The sequence below is a fragment of the Ranitomeya imitator genome, chromosome 1 (genome assembly GCF_032444005.1).
Source record: "Ranitomeya imitator isolate aRanImi1 chromosome 1, aRanImi1.pri, whole genome shotgun sequence".
Lineage (NCBI taxonomy): Eukaryota > Metazoa > Chordata > Amphibia > Anura > Dendrobatidae > Ranitomeya > Ranitomeya imitator.
Window position 1 is genome coordinate 75,200,667 of NC_091282.1, and position 21,863 is coordinate 75,222,529.

At 41.1% G+C, this 21,863-nt stretch overlaps 1 protein-coding gene across 1 annotated transcript in view; it reads left to right on the forward strand.

Moving 5' to 3' along the window:
• Positions 1-271: 271 nt before the first annotated feature.
• LOC138662522 (C-C motif chemokine 21b-like) overlaps positions 272-21,863 on the forward strand; it is a 93,278-nt gene continuing 71,686 nt past the window's right edge. The window contains exon 1 of the mRNA XM_069748264.1: positions 272-407. Coding sequence (XP_069604365.1) covers positions 344-407 — 64 coding nt within the window. The 5' untranslated portion in view covers positions 272-343. The remainder of the gene's footprint in view (positions 408-21,863) is intronic.

Consider the following 21,863-nt stretch of genomic DNA (forward strand, 5'->3'; position numbering starts at 1 on the left):
ATATGACCCAAAACCAGTCCCGCCAAATTCAGGTGACAGAGTCCCTTTAAAGTAACATCAAGAAATGCAATCTTGAAAGTAGCAAACGTTGTCATCTTTTTCCCGCGATGCGATACATTTCTACGTCTTTTAAGAACATGCAAGGGACAATCACCACCGATGTGAACCTGGAGCGGACTCCACCCCAGATAAAGGTGCAGAGAAGGAAATCATCGAGAGAAATCAGCCCCTGGGCTCCGAGCCAAAAGAAATAGTTTCCAGCAGTCTATAAATACAGAGAGCTGGAGGGGAGCGCTCATAGAACGTGTCCAAGTCTCCAATCCACAACTGACACTCGCTCAGGATGAAGACAGTGTGGACTCTGCTCATCCCCGGGCTCCTCCTGTGCCACCTTGTCTGCCTGCAAGGTAAGCACTGTGTATACTGCTCATGTATAACCATAGTGCCACCTGCTCATCCACCGGGCACTTCCAGTACACCATAGAAGCTGAACCCACTCCAAAAATATGTATATATATATATATATATATATATATATATATATATATATATATATATATATTTTATTATATATATATATATACATATATATATATATATGTATATATATATACACACATATTATATATTTTTTTCTTTATTATTATTATTATTTTTATATATATATTTTTTGTTCAATATGTTACTAATAAAGTGAAGATTTTACAGTTTATTGTATTGATTTTTATATAATATTTTCCCCAAAACATAAAAAAAAAAATAGCTGTGAGATAATAATCATGCGTTACTGGTCGTGTTGCGCAGGTTACTAGTTACATTATATTCATCAGATCTATTATAGATAGTGTGATGGAGACTAATTAGGATGTTGCAGCCTGCGGAGGTGTAGATGGGTGACAGAGAATAATGGGTACTGGGATTCCTGTCATTTGGTACAATGGGATTAATTTCCAGCATCATGCATCCAACCCATATATCTGTGCGCAGAGTGCATTGCATGTTCTCCAGCAGGATGATATACACAATATATAGATTGTATGAATAATGATAGAAATGAGCTTTTCATGGAATTTAAGAGAGAAAATGAAAATAAATAAAACCTGTCGATATACTGGAAACGTTTGCAGAGTTTTTAATAGGAAACATCTTACGACCAATTATATATTTTTCACGTGTACTGAAAAATCTATTAAGATACCGGCTACTGGGCCGAATCCTAACTGATCACAGCCCATTCTTGTCTAATTAATGCTTGGAATTTATCGCAATTTCTGTGTTTTTGTTTCTCTTTCCACGTTCTGAGGATTGAACACAAGTTCTCAGTGGGAATGAGATCTGGGAAGTTTCCTAACCATAGACCTAAAATGCTTTGATCACCAAGCCACTTAGTTTTCACTTTTGAAGATACTCTTGAAGGATGTTTAGATCCCATTTTTTATTCTTGTCAGTGTCTTAGGCAAAATTGTAAGTGAGCCCCCTCCATGGATAAAAAGCCCCCACACATGAACGGTCTGAGGATGCTTTACTGTTGGCATCACACGGGATCCATGACAGGTCTCGCTTTTTTTCTCTGGACAATCATTCTTCCAGATTTTCCAGTTTAAAGGGGCTTCATCAGAGAGAGTAACTTTACCCTCGACCTCTGCAATCCAATTCCTGCAAAGTTATTTTCTCTGATGAAGCCCCTTCACCCTTGTTTTAGACATCTCGAATAATGTGCAAAGAAGAAAAAGTTCTGTGTGATGCCAACAGTAAAGCATCCTGAGATCATTCTTATGTGGGGGCTTTTCATCCATGGAGGGGGCTCACTCACAATTTTACCTAAAAACACAGTCATGAATAAAGAATGGCGTCTGATCATTCTCCAAAAGCAACTTCTCACAACCATCCAGGAGCAATTTGGTGATGAACAATGCTTCCTCCAGCAGGATGGAGACCAGGTCACATAGTAATAACTAAGTGACTTGGTGAACAAAACATTGAACGTTTGCATCAATGGCCAGGAAACCCCCGAGATCTCAATCCCATTGAAACCCTGTGGCCAATCCTCAAAAAGTAGAGAAACAAAAACACAGAAATTGTGATAAACTCCATGCACCGATGAGACAACAATGTGCGTCCGTCAGTCAGGATTTGGCCCAGAGTCTCGTATCCAGCTGCCGGGGCGAAGAGCAGAACAATGGAGAAACAAGGGAGAATGCTGTCAATAGTCGTACTGTCGTATTTGTCAATAAGAGTGTTAAACCTTCTGAAATGCTGATTATTGTCCTTCAGTAACTATAGAAATATCCCTCTAAAAGATCTAAAACCAATGAGGCAGCAAACCTAGATTTGTGTCGGTCTCAAAACCTTTGTCCACAACTATATACATACATTTCTGCTAGATATGTATTTGTATATGTATATCTTCCTCTCTCTGACAAAGAAAAATGGTCAAAATTTTTAAAAAAACAGCGCTTTCAGACCTCAAATAATGCAAAGAAAAAAAATCATAATCATTTAGAAACAACAATATTAATGTTTTAACTCAGGAAGAGTTCAGAAATCAATATTTTGTGGAATAACCATGATTTTTAATCACAGCTTTCATGCGTCTTGGCATGCTTTCCACCAGTCTTTCACACTGCTCCTGGGGCAATAATGTAAGTAGTTCTTCTTTGTTTGATGTCTTGTGACTATCCATCATCCTCTTGATTACATTCCACAGGTTTTCAATGGGGTTCAGGTCTGGACATTGGGCTGCACATGACAGGGTTTTGATGTGGTGGTCTCTTAATTTTTGCCAGAGCTGTACATACCTACAGTGTATAAAAGCATGTTCACAGTATGGATAATTCACAGACAAAGCCCAAGGAAAAAAAAAAACAAAATGAGTAAATGCCCACAGATAGTAGATTAGTAAATAATAATAGCGCATTTAATTAACATAGAGTACTTAGTTATTACTATTTTGATAAAAAGCCATCTCTTATATAGCACCACTAATTTCCACTGCGCTCTTGCGGACATCATCATAAATACTTACAGTAATATAAACGTTGATATCCGTAGAAATAAATAATTGGACGTAAGATGTTCCATATTGTGGTAAATATTCTGCAAGTCCTTCCATATACTGATGTGGTGGAATTGCTTTGTTTGTGTTTTTCCATTTTCTCTCTTAAATTCCATGAAAACTTCATCTATAATATGTAATGACAATAAAGAATGTTGAGCCCAAAAATGTCCAGATTGTCTCCTCTGTGAGTGCAGAGTCTAATGAAAAGCACATGGGTCTTGTACTCGCTGCAGCCGCACAACAAGTATGGAAGCTGAAGACATGAGAAGTGACCAGTCAGATCAACAAGATAGATATAATAGATAGATGATAAATAGGTAATAGATAGATAGATGATAGATAAATATAATAGATAGATAGATGATAAATAGATAATAGATAGATATTAGATAAATGATAGATAAATATAATAGATAGATAGATAGATATAATAGATAATAGATAGATAGATAGATAGATAGATGATAAATAAATATAATAGATAGATAGATGATAGATAAATATAATAGATAGATAAATATAATAGATAGATAGATGATAGATAGATAATAGATAGATATTAGATAGATATGATAGATATAATAGATCGATAATAAATAGATGGATAGATAAATTTAAAAGATAGATATAATAGATAGATGATAGATAAATATAATAGATAGATAGATGATAGATAGATGATAGATAGATAATAGATAGATGATAGATAGATAATTAGTGTTGAGCGATACCGTCCGATGCTTGAAAGTATCGGTATCGGATAGTATCGGCCGATACCCGAAAAATATCGGATATCGCCGATACCAATATCCGATACCAATACAAGTCAATGGGACATCAAGTATCGGAATGTATCCTGTTGGTTCCCAGGGTCTGAAGGAGAGGAAACTCTCCTTCAGGCCCTGGGATCCATATTAATGTGTAAAATAAAGAATTAAAATAAAAAATATTGATATATTCACCTCTCCGGCGGCCCCTGGACATCACGCTGCTAACCGGGAGGCTTCTTTGTTTAAAATGCGCGCCTTTAGGACCTGCGAATGACGTCCCGGCTTCTGATTGGTCGCGTGCCGCCCATGTGACCGGCACGCGACCAATCAGAAGCCGCGACGTCATTCGCAGGTCCTTAATTCCTAGAATTAGGAGTTTTTGTGAATGAGAATGACGTCGCGGCTTCTGATTGGTCGCGTGCCGGTCACATGGGCGGCACGCGACCAATCAGAAGCCGGGACGTCATTTGCAGGTCCTAAAGGCGCGCATTTTAAACAAAGAAGCCTCCCGGTTAGCAGCGTGATGTCCAGGGGCCGCCGGAGAGGTGAGCATATCAATATTTTTTATTTTAATTCTTTATTTTACACATCCTTATTGATCCGATACCGATACCCGATATCACAAAAGTATCGGATCTCGGTATCGGAATTCCGATACCGCAAGTATCGGCCGATACCCGATACTTGCGGTATCGGAATGCTCAACACTATAGATAATAGATAGATATTAGATAGATAGATATGATAGATAGATATAATAGATCAATAATAGATAGATAAATTTAAAAGATAGATATAATAGATGGATAAATAGATATATTAGATAGATATAAAAGATGGATAGATATAATCTGTCCATCTATTATAGCTTTCTATTATACATCTATTATATCTATTATGTCTGTTCATCCAACTATCTATTAAATCTATCCATCTATTATCTATCTGTTATAATAGATGGATTATAAACAGATGGATAGATACAATAGAATAGATTGATAGATATAATAGATAGATATAATAGATGGACAATGGATAGATGGATCGATAAATAAATATAATAGATAGATATTAGATACTATATAGATATTAGATAGATATGAGATAGATAGATACATAGATATAATAGATGAAAAGATAATAGATATATAAATGGATAGATGGATAGATAGATGGCTAGAGAGATAGATAAAATAGATGGATAATATATAGATAAATAGATATAAAAGATGGATGATGGATAGATAGAGAAATATAATAGATAGATATAATAGATGGATTGATAAAGATAATAGATAGATATGAGATAGATAGATAGATACATAGGTCTAATAGATATAATAGATGAATAGATAATAGATATATAATAGATAGATAGATAGATAGATAGATAGATAGATAGATAGATAGATAAGTTATATTTACCTTAAAATCTGCTTTGTCGATTTTGCTGTTATTTATTGTATTTTGCTGTTTTCTATGATTTGAAATGACATTTCATTGTCTCACTCTGTTTGATGTTAATGAAGAAATATAATATTCATTTGTGCCCTTTAAAGTTACGATCACATTAATAACCTCCACAACCATCTAATGACACTAAAGTGACTTAGGCCGGCTTCACACTCAGCGTATGAAAATACGGTCCGTATATTACGGCCGTAATACGCTGAAATGTCCCGAAAATAGTGGTCCGTAGCTCCTCCGTAGGCAGGGTGTGTCAGCGTTTTTTGCGCATGGCATCCTCCGTATGTAATCCGTATGGCATCCGTACTGCATGGTTTTCTCGCAGGCTTGCAAAACCAACATACCGCTATAGAAATGATCCATGTGTCCCAAAAAGAAAAAAAAATATATATATGTTGTCTATATATATATATATATATATATATATATATATGTCATTAGACACATATATGTATATATATTAATATTTTTTCCAGCGCTATACAGCTTGAAAGCCGGTAATTCAATTACCGGCTTTTTCTTTCTCCTTCCTAAAACCCGACATGATTTGAGACATGGTTTACATACAGTAAACCATGTCTTCTCTCCATTTTTTTGCAGATTCCACACTACTAATGTCAGTAGTGTGTATCTGCAAAATTTGGCAGTTCTAGCTCTTAAAATAAAGGGTTAAATGGCGGAAAAAATTGGCGTGGGCTCCCGCGCAATTTTCTCCGCCAGAGTAGTAAAGCCAGTGACTGAGTGCAGATATTAATAGCCTGGAGAGGGTCCATGGTTATTGGCCGCCCCCCTGGCTAAAAATATCTGCCCCCAGCCACCCCAGAACAGGCACATCTGGAAGATGCGCCTATTCTGGCACTTGGCCACTCTCTTCCCATTCCCGTGTAGCGGTGGGATATGGGGTAATGAAGGGTTAATGCCACCTTGCTATTGTAAGGTGACATTAAGCCTAATTAATAATGGAGAGGCGTCAATTATGACACCTATCCATTATTAATCCAATTGAATGAAAGGGTTAAATAAAACACAAACACATTATTTAAAATTATTTTAATGAAATAAAAACAATGGTTGTTGGAGTATTTTATTCTACGCCCAATCCAGTCACTGAAGACCCTCGTTCTGTGAAAGAAAAAACATAATAAACCAACAATATACTTACCCTCTGCAGATCTGTAACGTCCAACGATGTAAATCCTTCTGAAGGGGTTAAAACATTTTGCAGCAAGGAGCTTTGCTAATGCAGGCTGCTCCTCGCTGCAAAACCCCGGGGAATGAGTCTAAATATAGATCAATGAGCTATATTTAGCTTCATTTGCGGTGAGGCGCCCTCTGCTGGATGTTCATAGATCGTGGGAAATTTCCTAGAAAGCTCCCAGGCTTTCTAGGCAAGTTCCCACGATCTATAAACAGCCAGCAGAGGGCGCCTCACCGCAAATGAAGCTAAATATAGCTCATTGATCTATATTTAGCCTCATTTCCCGGGGTTTTGCAGCAAGGAGCAGCCTGCATTAGCAAAGCTCCTTGCTGCAAAATGTTTTAACCCCTTCAGAAGGATTTACATCGTTGGACGTTACAGATCTGCGGAGGGTAAGTATATTGTTGGTTTATTATGTTTTTTCTTTCACAGAACGAGGGTCTTCAGTGACTGGATTGGGCGTAGAATAAAATACTCCAACAACCATTGTTTTTATTTCATTAAAATAATTTTAAATAATGTGTTTGTGTTTTATTTAACCCTTTCATTCAATTGGATTAATAATGGATAGGTGTCATAATTGACGCCTCTCCATTATTAATTAGGCTTAATGTCACCTTACAATAGCAAGGTGGCATTAACCCTTCATTACCCCATATCCCACCGCTACACGGGAATGGGAAGAGAGTGGCCAAGTGCCAGAATAGGCGCATCTTCCAGATGTGCCTTTTCTGGGGTGGCTGGGGGCAGATATTTTTAGCCAGGGGGGGGCCAATAACCGTGGACCCTCTCCAGGCTATTAATATCTGCCCTCAGTCACTGGCTTTACTACTCTGGCGGAGAAAATTGCGCGGGAGCCCACGCCAATTTTTTCCGCCATTTAACCCTTTATTTTAAGAGCTAGAACGGCCAAATTTTGTAGATACACACTACTGACATTAGTAGTGTGGAATCTGCAAAAAAAATGGAGAGAAGACATGGTTTACTGTATGTAAACCATGTCTCAAATCATGTCGGGTTTTAGGAAGGAGAAAGAAAAAGCCGGTAATTGAATTACCGGCTTTCAAGCTGTATAACGCTGGAATAAATATTAATATATATACATATATGTGTCTCACTGACATATATATATATATATATACCTATTCTATGTGTACACATTTATTCTACCTATTCTACTGTAAGCTGTCAGTGTGATTTTACTGTACACCGCACTGAATTACCGGCTTTTCTCTCTAACAGCGCTGCGTATTTCTCGCAAGTCACACTGCTTGTCCGTGTGAAATCCGTATTTTTCACGCTTCCATAGACTTTCATTGGCGTATTTCTTGCGCAGTACGGTGACAAACGCAGCATGCTGCGATTTTGTACGGCCGTAGAAAGCCGTATAATACTGATCAGTAAAATACGGCAGATAGGAGCAGGGGCATAGAGAATAATTGTGCCGTATTTTTTGCGAGTTTTATGGACGTAGTTTCTGCGCTCTTACGTCCGTAAAACTCGCAAGTGTGAAGCCGGCCTTAGGCTACGTTCACACTAGCGTTGTGCGCCGCTGCGTCGGCGACGCGATGCACAACGCACCGAAAAACGCGTGCAAACGCATGCAAAAACGCTGCGTTTTTCGACGCGTGCATCGTTTTTTGACGAAAATCGGACGCAAGAAAAATGCAACTTGTTGCATTTTCTTGGTCCGATGCTAGCGTCAAAAAAGACGCACGTGTCGGAAAACGCAACAAGCAAAAACGCATGCGTCCCCCATGTTAAACATAGGGGCGCATGATGCGTGCGTCGCCGCTGCGTCGCCAGACGCTAGCGCGACGCACACTAGCCGAACGCTAGTCTGAACGTAGCCTTACGTGATCCTGTTTACGCCACCCGTCATTTTATTTATTTTTTGTAATTGAGGTCAATGTGTGTAAATAAACTGATGCAGAGTAATGTCATCTGTTGTCGGCTTTTTTCTTCACTTGTACAGTATAGAAGTCGCAGAGCTAAAAACAATGCAAGTGTGAACCCGGTCTTACAGGACGGAGTATTAGTTAAAGATACAAGGGACTTTGCTATCGGTTGGCTCAGTGGTTCGCAGCTTTCTCTAGATCTTGACCCCACGTCACCTGAACATTGTGTCACCATTGGAATCTGATGTGAAATCCTACAACTGTAATATCTAGGTCTAACACTACATTTACAGAATGGATTTGCATTTCTAAAAGCCATAATGTGTGCCTTTGGCTATAAGGGAGAATGTCTATGCGGCTTGTTAAATCACAGAGGAGTACGGGTGATCAATCACTATTGTAAATAGAATTGTCCCTGTTGGCGCCTTTATCTTTCCTGATTCTGCCAGTAATATCCAATATATAAACAATGAGGATCAACAATGATAAATGAGATTAATGACAGCTTTATACTTCCTCTTCATTAAAGTGAATACATAAAATCATAAGTGGTGTAATAAATGACCGATGTAAAGAGACTTCAGGGCGTGTGCACAAGTCACGTTTTTCCTGCAAAATATCACTTGATTTTACTGTCCCAGTGAAGTGATGAGGTTTCTGAAATCTCCTGCACGCTGCTTAATTTTTCCTTGCGGTTTTGAAGCAGTGTCATATCTGCAGCACGTCACTTCTTTCAGCGTTTTGACTCATTCTAAGGCCGGAGTCACACTCAGCGTAGGGAAATGCGATCCGTTTTTTACAGGCTTAATATGCAGAAATGATCCCAAAACAGTGATCTGTATGTCATCCGTAGGCGGGGTGTGTCAGCGTATTTTACGCATGTCATCCTCTGTATGTAATCTGAATGACATCCGTACTGCGTTTTTTTCTCGCAACCTTGCAAAATGGACATATAATGGATCCATGGGCTCAAATATTCCTGAAAACATATATACAGTATATATATATATATGTCAGTGAGACACACACATATACTGTATGTATATATATATATATATATATATATATATATATTTCATACAGTGCTAGATAGCATAAAAGCCGGTAATTCTTTTGCGATCTCCTTATCAAACCCGACAGGATATGAGACCTGGTTTACATACAGTAAACCATTTCATATCCCTTTTTTTTTTGCATATTCCACACTACTAATGTAAGAAGTGTCTGTGTGCAAAATTTTGGGGGCTCTAGGTGTTAAAATAAAGGGTTAAATTGTGGAAAAACACTGACGTGGGCTCCCGCGCAATTTTCTCCACCAGAGTGGGAGAGCCAGTGACTGAGGGCAGATATTAACCCTTTCCCGCCACGGCCCTTTTTCGCTTTTGTGTTTTCGTTTTTCACTTCCCTCCTTCCCAGAGCCATAACTTTTTTATTTTTCCATCAATATGGTCATGTGAGGGCTTATTTTTTTGCGGAACGAGTTGTACTTTTGAACAACACCATTGGTTTTACCATGTCTTGTACTAGAAAACGGGAAAAAAATTCCGAGTGCGGTGAAATTGCAAAAAAAGTGCAATCCCACACTTGTTTTTGGATTGGCTTTTTTGCTAGGTTCATTAAATGCTAAAACTGACCTGTCATTATGATTCTCCAGGTCATTATGAGTTCATAGACACCTAACTTGTCTAGGTTATTTTTTATCTACGTGGTGAAAGAAAAATTCAAAACTTTGCTAAAAAAAATGCGCCATTTCCGATATCCATAGCATCTCCTCCATTTTTCATGATCTGGGGTCGGGTGAGGGCTTATTTTTTGTGTGCCGAGCTGACATTTTTAATGATACCACTTTGTGCAGATACGTTCTTTTGATCGCCCATTATTGCATTTTAATGCAATGTCGCATTGACCAAAAAAACGTAATTCTGGCGTTTTTAATTTTTTTCTCGCTACGCCATTTAGTGATCAGGTTAATGCTTTTTATATTGATAGATCGGGCGATTCTGAACGCGACGATACCAAATATGTGTAGGTTTGATTTTTTTTATTGTTTTATTTTGAATAGGCAAAAGGGGGGTGATTTAAACTTGTATATACATATATATATATTTTCATATTTTTAAAAAATTTTTTGTTAACTTGTGCCATGCTTCAATAGCCTCCATGGGAGGCTAGAAGCTGGCATAGCCTGATCTGCTCAGCTACATAGCAGCGATCATCAGATCGCTGCTATATAGCTGAAATGCAAGCTTGCTATGAGCGCCGACCACAGGGGGGCGCTCACAGCAGGCCGGCATCAGTAACCATAGACATCTCAAGGACCTCTATGGTTACTATCCTGATGCATCGCCGACCCCGATCATGTGACTGGGGTCGTCGATGTGCTCATTTTCGGCCGCGCGTCCGGAAGCGCCGGTTAAATGCTGCTGTCAGGGTTTGACAGCAGCATTTCACAGGTTAATAACAGCGGGTGAATTGCGATTTCACCCGCTGCTATTGCACGCACATGTCAGCTGTACAAAACAGCTGATATGTCGCGACTTTGATGTGGGCTCACCGACGGAGCCCACATCAAAGCAGGGGATGCGACATGCGCCGTACTAGTACCGGGTATGTCGGGAAGGGGTTAATAGCCTAGAGAGGGGCCATGGTTATTGGTCCCCCCTGGCTAAAAACATCTGCCCCCAGCCACCCCAGAAAAGGCACATCTGTGAGATGCATCAATGAGACACCTATTCATTATTAATCCAATAATATTAAAGGGTTAATAATACACATGCATTATAAATAAAGTATTTTATTAAAATAAATACACACATGATGTTGTAAAATCTTTATTATACACTTAATCCACCTGAAGACCCTCGTTCTGTAAAAGAAAAAAAAGAAAAAAGCAACAATATCCCATACCTTTCCAGTGCTCAGTCACGTCCCACGCTGTAACTCCATCTGAAGGGGTTAAATAATTTTACAACCAGGAGCCTGCTTATGCAGCTGTGCTTCTGGCTGTAAAATCTGGGGAATTAATAGAATGCAGGGGAACGTAGCATCGTAGACTTGCGGTGCTGCGCCCCCTGGTGGCATAAACTCGAATGAAATCGAGCGTGAGAAAATATTCAGAAAAATTCCCACGCTCGAGTTCATATGAGTTTATACTAGCAGGGAGCACAGCACCGCAAGTCTGTGATGCTACGTTCCCCTGCATTCCATTCATTCCCCAGATTTTACAGCCAGGAGCACAGCTGCAATAGCAGGCTCCTGGTTGTAAGATTATTTAACTTCTTCAGATGGATTTACAGCGTGGGATGTGACTGAGCGTTTGAAAGGTATGGGATATTGTTGCTTTTTTCTTTTTTTTCTTTTACAGAATGAGGGTCTTTAGGTGGATTAAGTGTATAATAAAGATTTTACCATTTTATTTAAATAAAATAATTTATTCATAATGTGTGTGTATTACTGACCCTTTAATATTATTGGATTAATGATGGATAGGTGTCTCATTGACACCTTTCCGTTATTAACCAGGCTTAATGTCACCTTACAATAGCAAGGTGACATTAACCCTTTATTACCCCATATCCCACCGCTACAGGGGAGTGCCAGAATAGGAGCATCTCACAAATGTGCCTTTTCTAGGGTGGCTGGGGGCAGATGTTTTTAGCCAGGGGGGGCCAATAACCATGCTCCCTCTCCAGGCTATTAATATCTGTCCTCAGTCACTGGCTTTACCATTCCTGCGGAGAAAATTGCGCGGGAGCCCACGCCAGTTTTTTCTGCGATTTAACCCTTTATTTTAACAGCTTTTGCACACACACTCTACTAACATTAGTAGTGAGGAATATGTAAAAAAAAGGATATGTAAACCATGTCTCATATCCTGTCGGGTTTGATAAGGAGTTAGCAAAAGCCGACAATTGAATTACTGGCTTTTATGCTATCTAGCGCTGTATTAAATATAAATATATATATATATAGTACAAACCAAAACGGCTCACACAGAGAGGCTATAGTAAATGGCACTTGGAAAGAGCCGAAAAAATAGTTGAAAAAAGACCACGCTTCAAACCAAAACAAAATACTAACATTTGTTCCACAAACTCAGTCACCTTGGTTCTGCAAATCTATTTTGAGAGAGGACCAAGATATTGTGAAAATTTAAAAAAATGGATGCAGAATTGTGTCTAGAAAAGCACCCTCCTTAGGCCAATCTCACACGTCCAGATAATTCCGCTACCGGAAAAATCGGTACCGGAATTATCAGTGTCCGTGTGTCAGTGCGTTTATGTGGCACATCAGTGTGGCACACGTGTGGCATCCATGTGCCGCCCATGTGCCAACTGGGTACCCCACACAGCATGCAGGAGACATAGCTAGAGTTAAGCGCTGTCCCCTGCATCTGGTGCTGAAGCCGCCATTCATATCTTCTCTCCAGCAGCATTTGCTGTAGAGAAGATATGAAAAATCCTTTTTTTTTTTTGTTCGTGTTTAAAATAAAGATCCCTGTCCCCACCCCCTCCCACCCCCTGTGCACCCGCCCGCTGTTAATAAAATACTCACCCGGCTCCCTCGCAGCGTCCTGTCCTCGCCACACCTTCTCCTGTATGAGCGGTCACGTGGGGCCACCCATTACAGTAATGAAAATGCGGCTCCACCCCTATGGGACAGGGATCTTTATTGTAAACACGAAAAAAACAAAAAAAAAAGAGGATTTTTCATATCTTCAATCCAGCAAACGCTGCTGGAGAGAAGATATGAATGGCGGCTTTAGCACCACGTGGGGGGGACAGCGCTTACTGTAGCGCTGTCTCCTGCACGGCACACGGACTGCACACGGACAGCGTCCCTGTGCGGTTCGTGTTTTACACGGACCCATTGACTTTAATGGGTCCGTGTAATCCATGCGCTCCCACAAACACTGACATGTCTCCGTGTTTTGCACACGGACACACGGTCCGTGAAAACACGCTGACATGTGCAGAGACACATTGATTTCAATGTGTCTACGTGAGTCAGTGTCTCCAGTACGTGGGGAAACTGTCACCTCACGTACCGGAGCCACTGACGTGTGAAACAGGCCTTAGGCTGTAGTCTTTCACCCAGTTCCTTGAATGCCCCTCGGGCTCAGCTATCCAATTGGCTTAGCGCAAAGGGTTTTTATAAATGTGGTGCTGCAGCCTGTAAAACTTGTAAAGATTCACAAAAATGTCATAATTTTACAGATGCTAGTAATCAGAACACATATATACTAAAAACCCTCTTTAATTGTAATACAAACAATGTGGTCTATATTATGGAATGCACAGCTTGTCATCTTAAATACGTTGGCAGTACTATACGCCAACTTAAAGCAAGAATTTGAGAACACATTTATGATGTAGAAAATGTTAATATCAATAGAAATACATTACAAATCTCAAAGCATTTCATCGATCAACATCTAGGCAACCTTGAATCCCTTAAAGTTTATGCAATAGAAAAAACGCATTAAACCATTTAGAGGAGGTAACACTGAGAAACAGAGAAACCTGGTGGATATTTAAGCTCGGTACGAGAATACCGCATGGTCTAAATAAGAGAAGGGACATTATGCTTTTTTACTAATTTTTTACGAATTTTGTTCTGTTATTTGTTATTTTGTGGTCCTCTCATCATGTAATAATTTTGTCTTATCATAAGCATGCATCTATTAGATAATTATATGCAACAGCAATGGATTAACATTTACCGGCAATAGTCATGTGTAGTTTTCCCCTTCTTGTCTCTTTTCTGGAAGGATTTAATTTATAGCTTATTTAGACCCTAAAACTTATCTCTTTCATGACTAATTCTAGCACATAAACTTTAAATGTTCTTTTCCAGCACCCAGTGTTATACTGGGTAATCATGCATAGCGGTAACAAACTTACGGAGCTCTGTTATTCCTCTTTCGGAGTTTCCAACTGTTAGCTCATTTATATTCTAGGAGTAATTTTCTGGATAGGAAACCCTGCATTATTAATTCCAAATGCTCCTATATTACATATAATGAACTGTATATCTTAAAACAAAAACACAAAATAAAATCTATATATGTTTAAAATATATTCTTTAAAAACATTTTCTAGTCTATGCGGTTTTTGCCAGTACAAAATACACACAGGGCATTTTGTCCCTTTTTTTTCCCCTCCTTCTAAGGCCGGTTTCACACGTCCATATAATTCCGGTACCGGAAAAAATCGGTACCGGAATTATCCATGTCCGTGTGCCCCTACGTTTCTGTGGCACATCAGTGTGGCACACATGCGGCACACGTGTGCCGCCCGTGTGCCCACTGGGTACCACACGCACCGTGCTGGGTACCACACGTACCAGCATCTGGTGCTGAAGCCGCGATTCATATCTTCCCTGCAGCAGCGTTTGCTGCAGAGAAGATATGAATAATAGTGTTTAAAATAAAGATCTATGTGCCCCTGTGCGCCCCCCCGCTGTTCTGAAAATACTCACCCAGCTCCCTCGTTGGCTGTCGCTGCTTCCTGTTCTGGCCGCATCTTCTCCTGTATGCGGTCACGTGGGGCCGCCGATTACAGTAATGAATATGCAGCTCCACCCCTATGGGAGGTGGAGCCGCATATTCATTACTGTAAATGAGCAGCCCCACGTGACCGCATACAGGAGAACATGCGGCACATAGATCTTTATTTTAAACACTATTATTCATATCTTCTCTTCAGCAAACGCTGCTGCAGGGAAGATATGAATCGCGGCTTCAGCACCAGTGGGGGGGACAGCGCTTAATGTAGCGCTGTCTCCTGCACGGCACACGGACAACGTGACTTTAATGGGTCCATGTAATACGTGCGCTCCCACGAACACTGACATGTCTCCGTGTTTGGCACACGGAGACGCGGTCCGTAAAAAATCAATGACATCTGCACAGATGCATTGATTTTTATGTGTCTACGTGTGTCAGTGGCTCCGGTACGTGAGGAAACTGTCACCTCACATACCAGAGACACTGACGTGTGAAACAGGCCTAAAATGGATACAAAGGTCAGCATGCTACATCAAACCTGCCGCTAATTATATTAACCCCTTAGTACTTATAGTGCAGAACAACCACATGTAACGCAACCAATCATTGATAAAATCCATTTATAGGACTTTATTCACAAATTGAGTGATAGCATTAGATTTGCTTTTATACTATATGCGCTAAAAAAATATGGTGTATTATATTGTATGCGCTAACAATTATGGTGTATTTTCCCATGCTTATAAAATCATGACATCAAATGAAATTCCATATATATGGGATATTTTTGCTGCTACTTATTCAATACTGTGAAAAATATATTGCCCATATTGTATTTTCATCCAGCCAGAGTATTTGTTTTAATCTGTATGTATATTCACTCTCTTGTGTTTTCACTTTGTTTAGCAATTATGTTAATTAATCAGTGTACTGGTGTGTTCACCGGATCTTAGTATAAGAATGCAAGACAAGCCACACACTAGAATGCATGATTAAGGGTGCTTGATCACCAGAAACGCGTTGATATCGCATTTTATCCTTCGTATTCGCTGATGTTTTTATACTCCACTGAATATATTTTCAAGTGAATAAAGAAAAAGTTTTTTTTTTCACTACCTCGTTGAGCTGGATTCCTCATTTCTTCTTCGATTGCAAGTATTTGCCTTTTTTAAAGCCGTATCTGAGCCCTAATGTTTAAAAAATGTCAAATAAAATTGCCAAATTCTCCTGTAAATAATTGTGCAAAGAGAGAACCATCATACCATTAAAAAATACGAGTTAATTTTCCTGGGCCCATCCAGTATGTGGGTTCCAAGGTCTAATGGGGTGCATATGACAGACTATGCAGCAGGGCTGGCCTTGCCGCCAATGTGTAAAACAAAGGAGTACAAAACGCATATTGTGAAGTGGATTTTCATGGGCACATCCAGTGTGTGGGTTCCAAGGACTAATGGGATGCATATGACTATGCACTCTCTTGTGTTTTCACTTTGTTTAGCAATCATGTTAATTAATCAGTGTACCGGTGTGTTCACCGGATCTTAGTATAAAAATGCAAGACAAGCCACACACTAGATAGCATGATTAAGGGTGCTTGATCACCAGAAATGAGTTGATATCGCATTTTATCATTTGTAATCGCTGATGTTTTTATCCTCCACTGAATATATTTTCAAGTGAATAAAGAAAAAGTTTTTTCTCACTACCTCGTTCAGCTAGATTCCTCATTTCTTTTTCAACTTCTCCACGCCCTGACACAGCGGTTCCGTGCTCCAAGTTCCCAAGGATGTCCATCATGGTGAGCTAGACTTTGTTCGATTAAATACTTGTAATACAAGTCAATTTTATTGCAAACTACAAAATTCAAGGAATAGTATGATTGAATAGTGTGAGCGAGTACACTTTTGTATGTGTTAACATAAATAGGTTAATAAGTGCATATAAGGATTAAATAAATATAGTGATTATGTGTATATGAAGATTAACTACATACAGTATAGTTAGATCATCACCAAGAGGCTTTTAACATCATCCGTCTGGAATATCAGAGAAGCAACACCAAGACAGAGAACCCCTGGGAGATTACCTACACTGCATGGGCATCCCCAATTATGCAGGTATCAGAACATTGTACATGTACAGGTACCTCAGTTTTGGCATCTATCTTAATCATGTTTCTCTGGTCTTATGTAGTGAATAACACTATGTAGTAACTCTAGTTTCACCCACACCTTTAAGTGGCCACTTTTCAAGGTTGGATGAAGCTAAGATATCATGGAGTCATCAGACGAGGGGCCATAAACCCCTAGAAAATAAAAGCCACAAGGATTTAGATCAAACCACCACCGGCATAGTTTCAGTAAACCTTAATGTTTTACAATGACAAACAGCAAACATATAGAGGCTTAGAACTGTTTGTGAAGTGAATAAACAAACATTTATCAAGATTGTGTCACTATGAGCATTGTCTGTTCCATCTCTAAATGTTTTACAAGAAATGCAGCTATGTGATTGTCTGAATGCATTCGGTATACAGTATTTCAATCTTGTTTACAAATCGCCATTTGTATATTCTCCATTTGTATATTTGAGGCAGACAAAGTTAAGGCTCGCAAGGAGAGAAACTAATATAGTTTCCAAAGCTATATTTTTAATTAACTACTGAGGCAAAGTAACATCATTGCTGTATCAAATTTATATGAAGTGTATTGTGTCCAATGTTAGCAACCAGGCAACACAAAAAGGAGCTTTTCAAGATAGCACTTTAAGGTACACAAATGTTATGAAGTGTTTTCCAACAAGGATGTGGTTTCACCAATGCGGGGTACCTTTTGTAAAAATAGACTAGTGCCATCACAGCCCCCCTTGACCAAACTTCACCGGCCTATAACAGTACAAATCACGTTCACCCTGGTGATCTAGTGGCAGTTATTCAAAAGACATTGCAGGAGACAGAGTTAAGAAGTAGGCCCAATGGAATGCTATGCCCAATTCCCCAATGTGGGGTCCTTTTTGGACTGATTGAAAAAGTGCCATCACAGCCCCTTAGACCTAAATGCCCCGTACAGACCACGTTCACCCTGGTTATCTACTCGCAGGTATAGGACAGATTGCAGGAGACAGAGTTAAGAAGTAGGCCCAATGTAATATCATGCCCAATTTCTCAATGTAAAATCCTTTTTTTTAAAAAATAAGAGTGCCATCACAGGCTCCTTGGCCAGCATGCACAGTACAGGGCACGTTCACCCTGATGATCTACTGGCAGGTACAGGACAGATTGCAGGAGACAGAGTTAAGAAGTAGGCCCAATGTAATGCCATGCCCAATTCCCTAATGTGTTGTCCTTTTTTAAAAAAATAAGAGAGTGCCATCACTGCCCCCTTGGTCAAAATGCACCGTACAGGACACGTTCACCCTGGTGATCTATTGGCAGGTACATTTTAGAGTGCAGGAGACCGATTTAAGAAGTTGGCCCAATGTAATGCCATGCCCAATTCCCCAATGTGTTGTCCTTTTTTAAAAAAAATAAGAGAGCCATCACAACCCCTTTGGTCAAAATGCACCATACAGAGCACGTTCACCCTGATGATCTATTGGCAGGTACATTTTAGAGTGCAGGAGACCAAGTTAAGAAGTTGGCCCAATATAATGCCATGCCCAATTCCCCAATGTGTTGTCCTTTTTAAAAAAAACACAAGAGTGCCATCACAGCACCCTTGGCCAAAATGCACCGTACAGAGCACGTTCACCCTGGTGCTCTATTGGCAGGTACATTTTAGATTGCAGGAGACCGAGTTAAGAAGTCGGCCCAATGTAATGTAATGCCCAATTCCCAATGTCTTGTACTTTTTTTAAAAAACACAAGAGTGCCATCACAGCACCCTTGGCCAAAATGCACCGTACAGACCACGTTCACCCTGGTGATTTAGTGGTTCTGGATGAGGAGGATGAGGATAAGGAGGAGGCTAAAAACAAACAGACCAAATCTGGAAGAGTATACCCATGTGTGGGTGTAAAGAGGTGCATGAAAATACACCTCCCCAAAAGAGAGAATGTATTTGAGGTTATGTTTCACTGTTTTCACTTGGTTGTGTACAGAAGTCTTTCCCAATGCAGGCCTTGTTCATTTTGATAAGAGTCAGCCTGTCAGCATTTTCAGTTGACGGGCGGATGCGCTTATCTGTTAGAATTCCACCAGCGGCACTAAAAACCCTCTCTGACAGAATGCTAGCAGCAGGGTAGGCCAGGACCTCCAAGGTGTAGAGAGCCAGTTCATGTCATGTGTCCAGCTTGGATACCCAATAATTAAAAGGCACAGAAGAATCACGGAGGATGTTTGTACGATCTGCAAGGTACTCCCTCACCATCTTCCCAAACATTGCACTTCTTGTTTCAGCACCCCTTGCCTCTGTGCCACCACGATGGGAGGATCTGAGAAAACTGTCCCAGAACTTGGCCATTGTTCCCCTGCCTGAGCTGGATTTTACTTCTGTCTCTCTCGCTTGGAGTCCTTGGTTGTACAACAAACTCTGACGTCTGCTGCCAGCGTTCTCACATAGGAATTTTCTAACTAATGCTGCTATAAGGGCCCTGTGGTACTGCAACATTTTAGTACACCTCTCTGCCTCAGGCAGAAGAGATTGAAAGTTCTCCTTGTAGCGTGGGTCTAGAAGTGTCACCAACTAGTAATGAGTGTCACCCAAAATTTTGATAATCCGAGGGTCACGTGAAATGCAGCGCAACATAAAGTCAGCCATGCGTGCCAGACTGCTAACAGGCAAGACTTCCGTGTCCTCACCAACAGGACGACTGACCATACTGTCCTCCTCCTCCTCATCCTCCTCCGTGTCCTCAGGCCATCCCCACTGAACAGAAGTTAATACAAATGTGTTTGTAGTACCGTCTATAGCGCATGAAAGTAGCTCCTGTTCTTCCTCCTTCTCCTCATTGCCTACCAATCCACGTTGAGAAGACATGAGGCTGGGCTGAGTGTAATCCCCCTGCATGTTTCCTTGCTCCATGTCCTCGTGCTCCACCTGCAATGCATCCTCTTTGATTGTGAGCAGAGAGATTTTCAGAATGCCAAGAAGCGGGATGGTGATGCTAATTTTGGCGTCATTGCCGCTCACCATCTTGGTGCAGTCCTCAAAGTTTTGGAGGATGTTACATATGTCTGACATCCATGTCCACTCCAGAGGTCTTATGTATGGAGTCTGACCTGAAATTCGATGGCCTTGTTGATGTTGGTAGTCAACAACGGCCCTCTTCTGCTCACAAATCCTTTCCAACATATGCAGCGTAGAGTTCCTGCAAGTGGCAACATCACACAACAGTCGGTGAGCTGGAAGCTGAAACCGCTGCTGTAGCACGGCAAGGGCAGCTGAAGCAGTAGCTGACTTTCTAAAATGGGCAGACAGATGGCATACTTTCACTAGCAGATCCGGCAGCTCCGGGTAGCTTTTTAGAAAATGTTGAACCATGAAGTTAAGTACATGGGCCAAGCAAGGTACTTGTGTGAGCTCACCTTGCCTCAGAGCCGCTACCAGGTTATGGCCATTGTCACACACGACCATACCTGGCTGTAGGTTCAGCGGTGTCATCCAAACATCTGACTGCTCTTTCTGTGCTGTCCACAACTCTTCTGCATTGTGCGGTTTATCACCTATGCAGATTAGCTTCAGCACAGCCTGTTACCGCTTGGCTGAGGCAGTGCTGGCTGCAGTGCTTCCTTCTAACTGATGTGTTGACTTCAGACATGGAGGATGAAGAGGAGGAGGTGCAGGAGCTGTAGTCTGTGGGGGCAACCCTGTTTGACGTAGGGCCAGCAATCCTCGCCGTGGGGAGGATGTGTTCCATCCCAAGGTCCAACTGGGTCCCGGCTTCCACTATGTTAACCCAGTGTGCCGTCATTGAGATGTACCGTCCTTGCCCTGCACTTGTCCACGTGTCTGTGGTTAGGTGGATTTTCCCAGTAACAGCATTGTTGAGGGCACAGCTAATGTTGTGGGACACATGCTGGTGTAATGCCGGTATGAGTACTTTGGGATGGCTGCCGCCATCAGGTTGCGGAAAGCTTCCGTCTCAACAAGCCTAAAAGGCAGCATTTCTAGTTCAAGCAGAAGAGAAATATTAGAATTGAGGACTGTGGCCTGTGGGGCGTTGGCTGGGTATTTCCACTTGCGTTCCAAAGACTGGGTTATAGACAACTGAGCGCTGTGCTGGGACAAGGATGTGGATGCGCTTGCTGATGGTGCTGCTTGACTGTGGGCCACAACAGGTGCAGGGCTAGAGGCATCTTCACATGCACGGTGTACTGGGGATTGGCTTCTACGCAAAACAGTGGAAGAAGCAGTGGTGTGACCAGCAGGAAGTGGTCCTGGAGCCTTGGGTTCGGCCCACAAAGTCGGGTGCTTTGCTTGCATGTGCCTGATCATGCTGGTGGTGGTCAGGCTGGTTATTTTACTACCCCTGCTGATGCGGGCATGGCAGGTGCTGCAAATGGCCTGTTTGGGGTTATCGTCAGAGTCTTTAAAAAATAGCCAGACTCTGGAAGATCTCACAGGTGGAATGGCAACTTCACTCATGTTGGTGTTATGGGGAACGGATGCATGCCTTCTGTCTGTGGCCACCACACTGCTTCTTCCTGCCTGTTGGGGGGATATGCCTCCTTCCCCATTTGTGCTGCTTTCCTCGCTATGCATGTCCTCCTGCCAGGTTGGGTCAGTCACTATGTCATCCACCACCTAGTCTTCCACATCCGCACTCTGCTCCTCCTCCTGACTTTCTGGCAATTGTGTCTCATCATCGTCCACCTCTTGTGACGCTTTCCCACCATCGCCTTCATGTGACTGGGGCTGGTCAAAGCTTTGTGCAGCTCTACATGCGATCTCATCTTTCCCCACTTCAAGTTGACCGGCAGAGATTTCTGAATCTTGAAATGGAAAACTGAACAGCACTTCAGAGT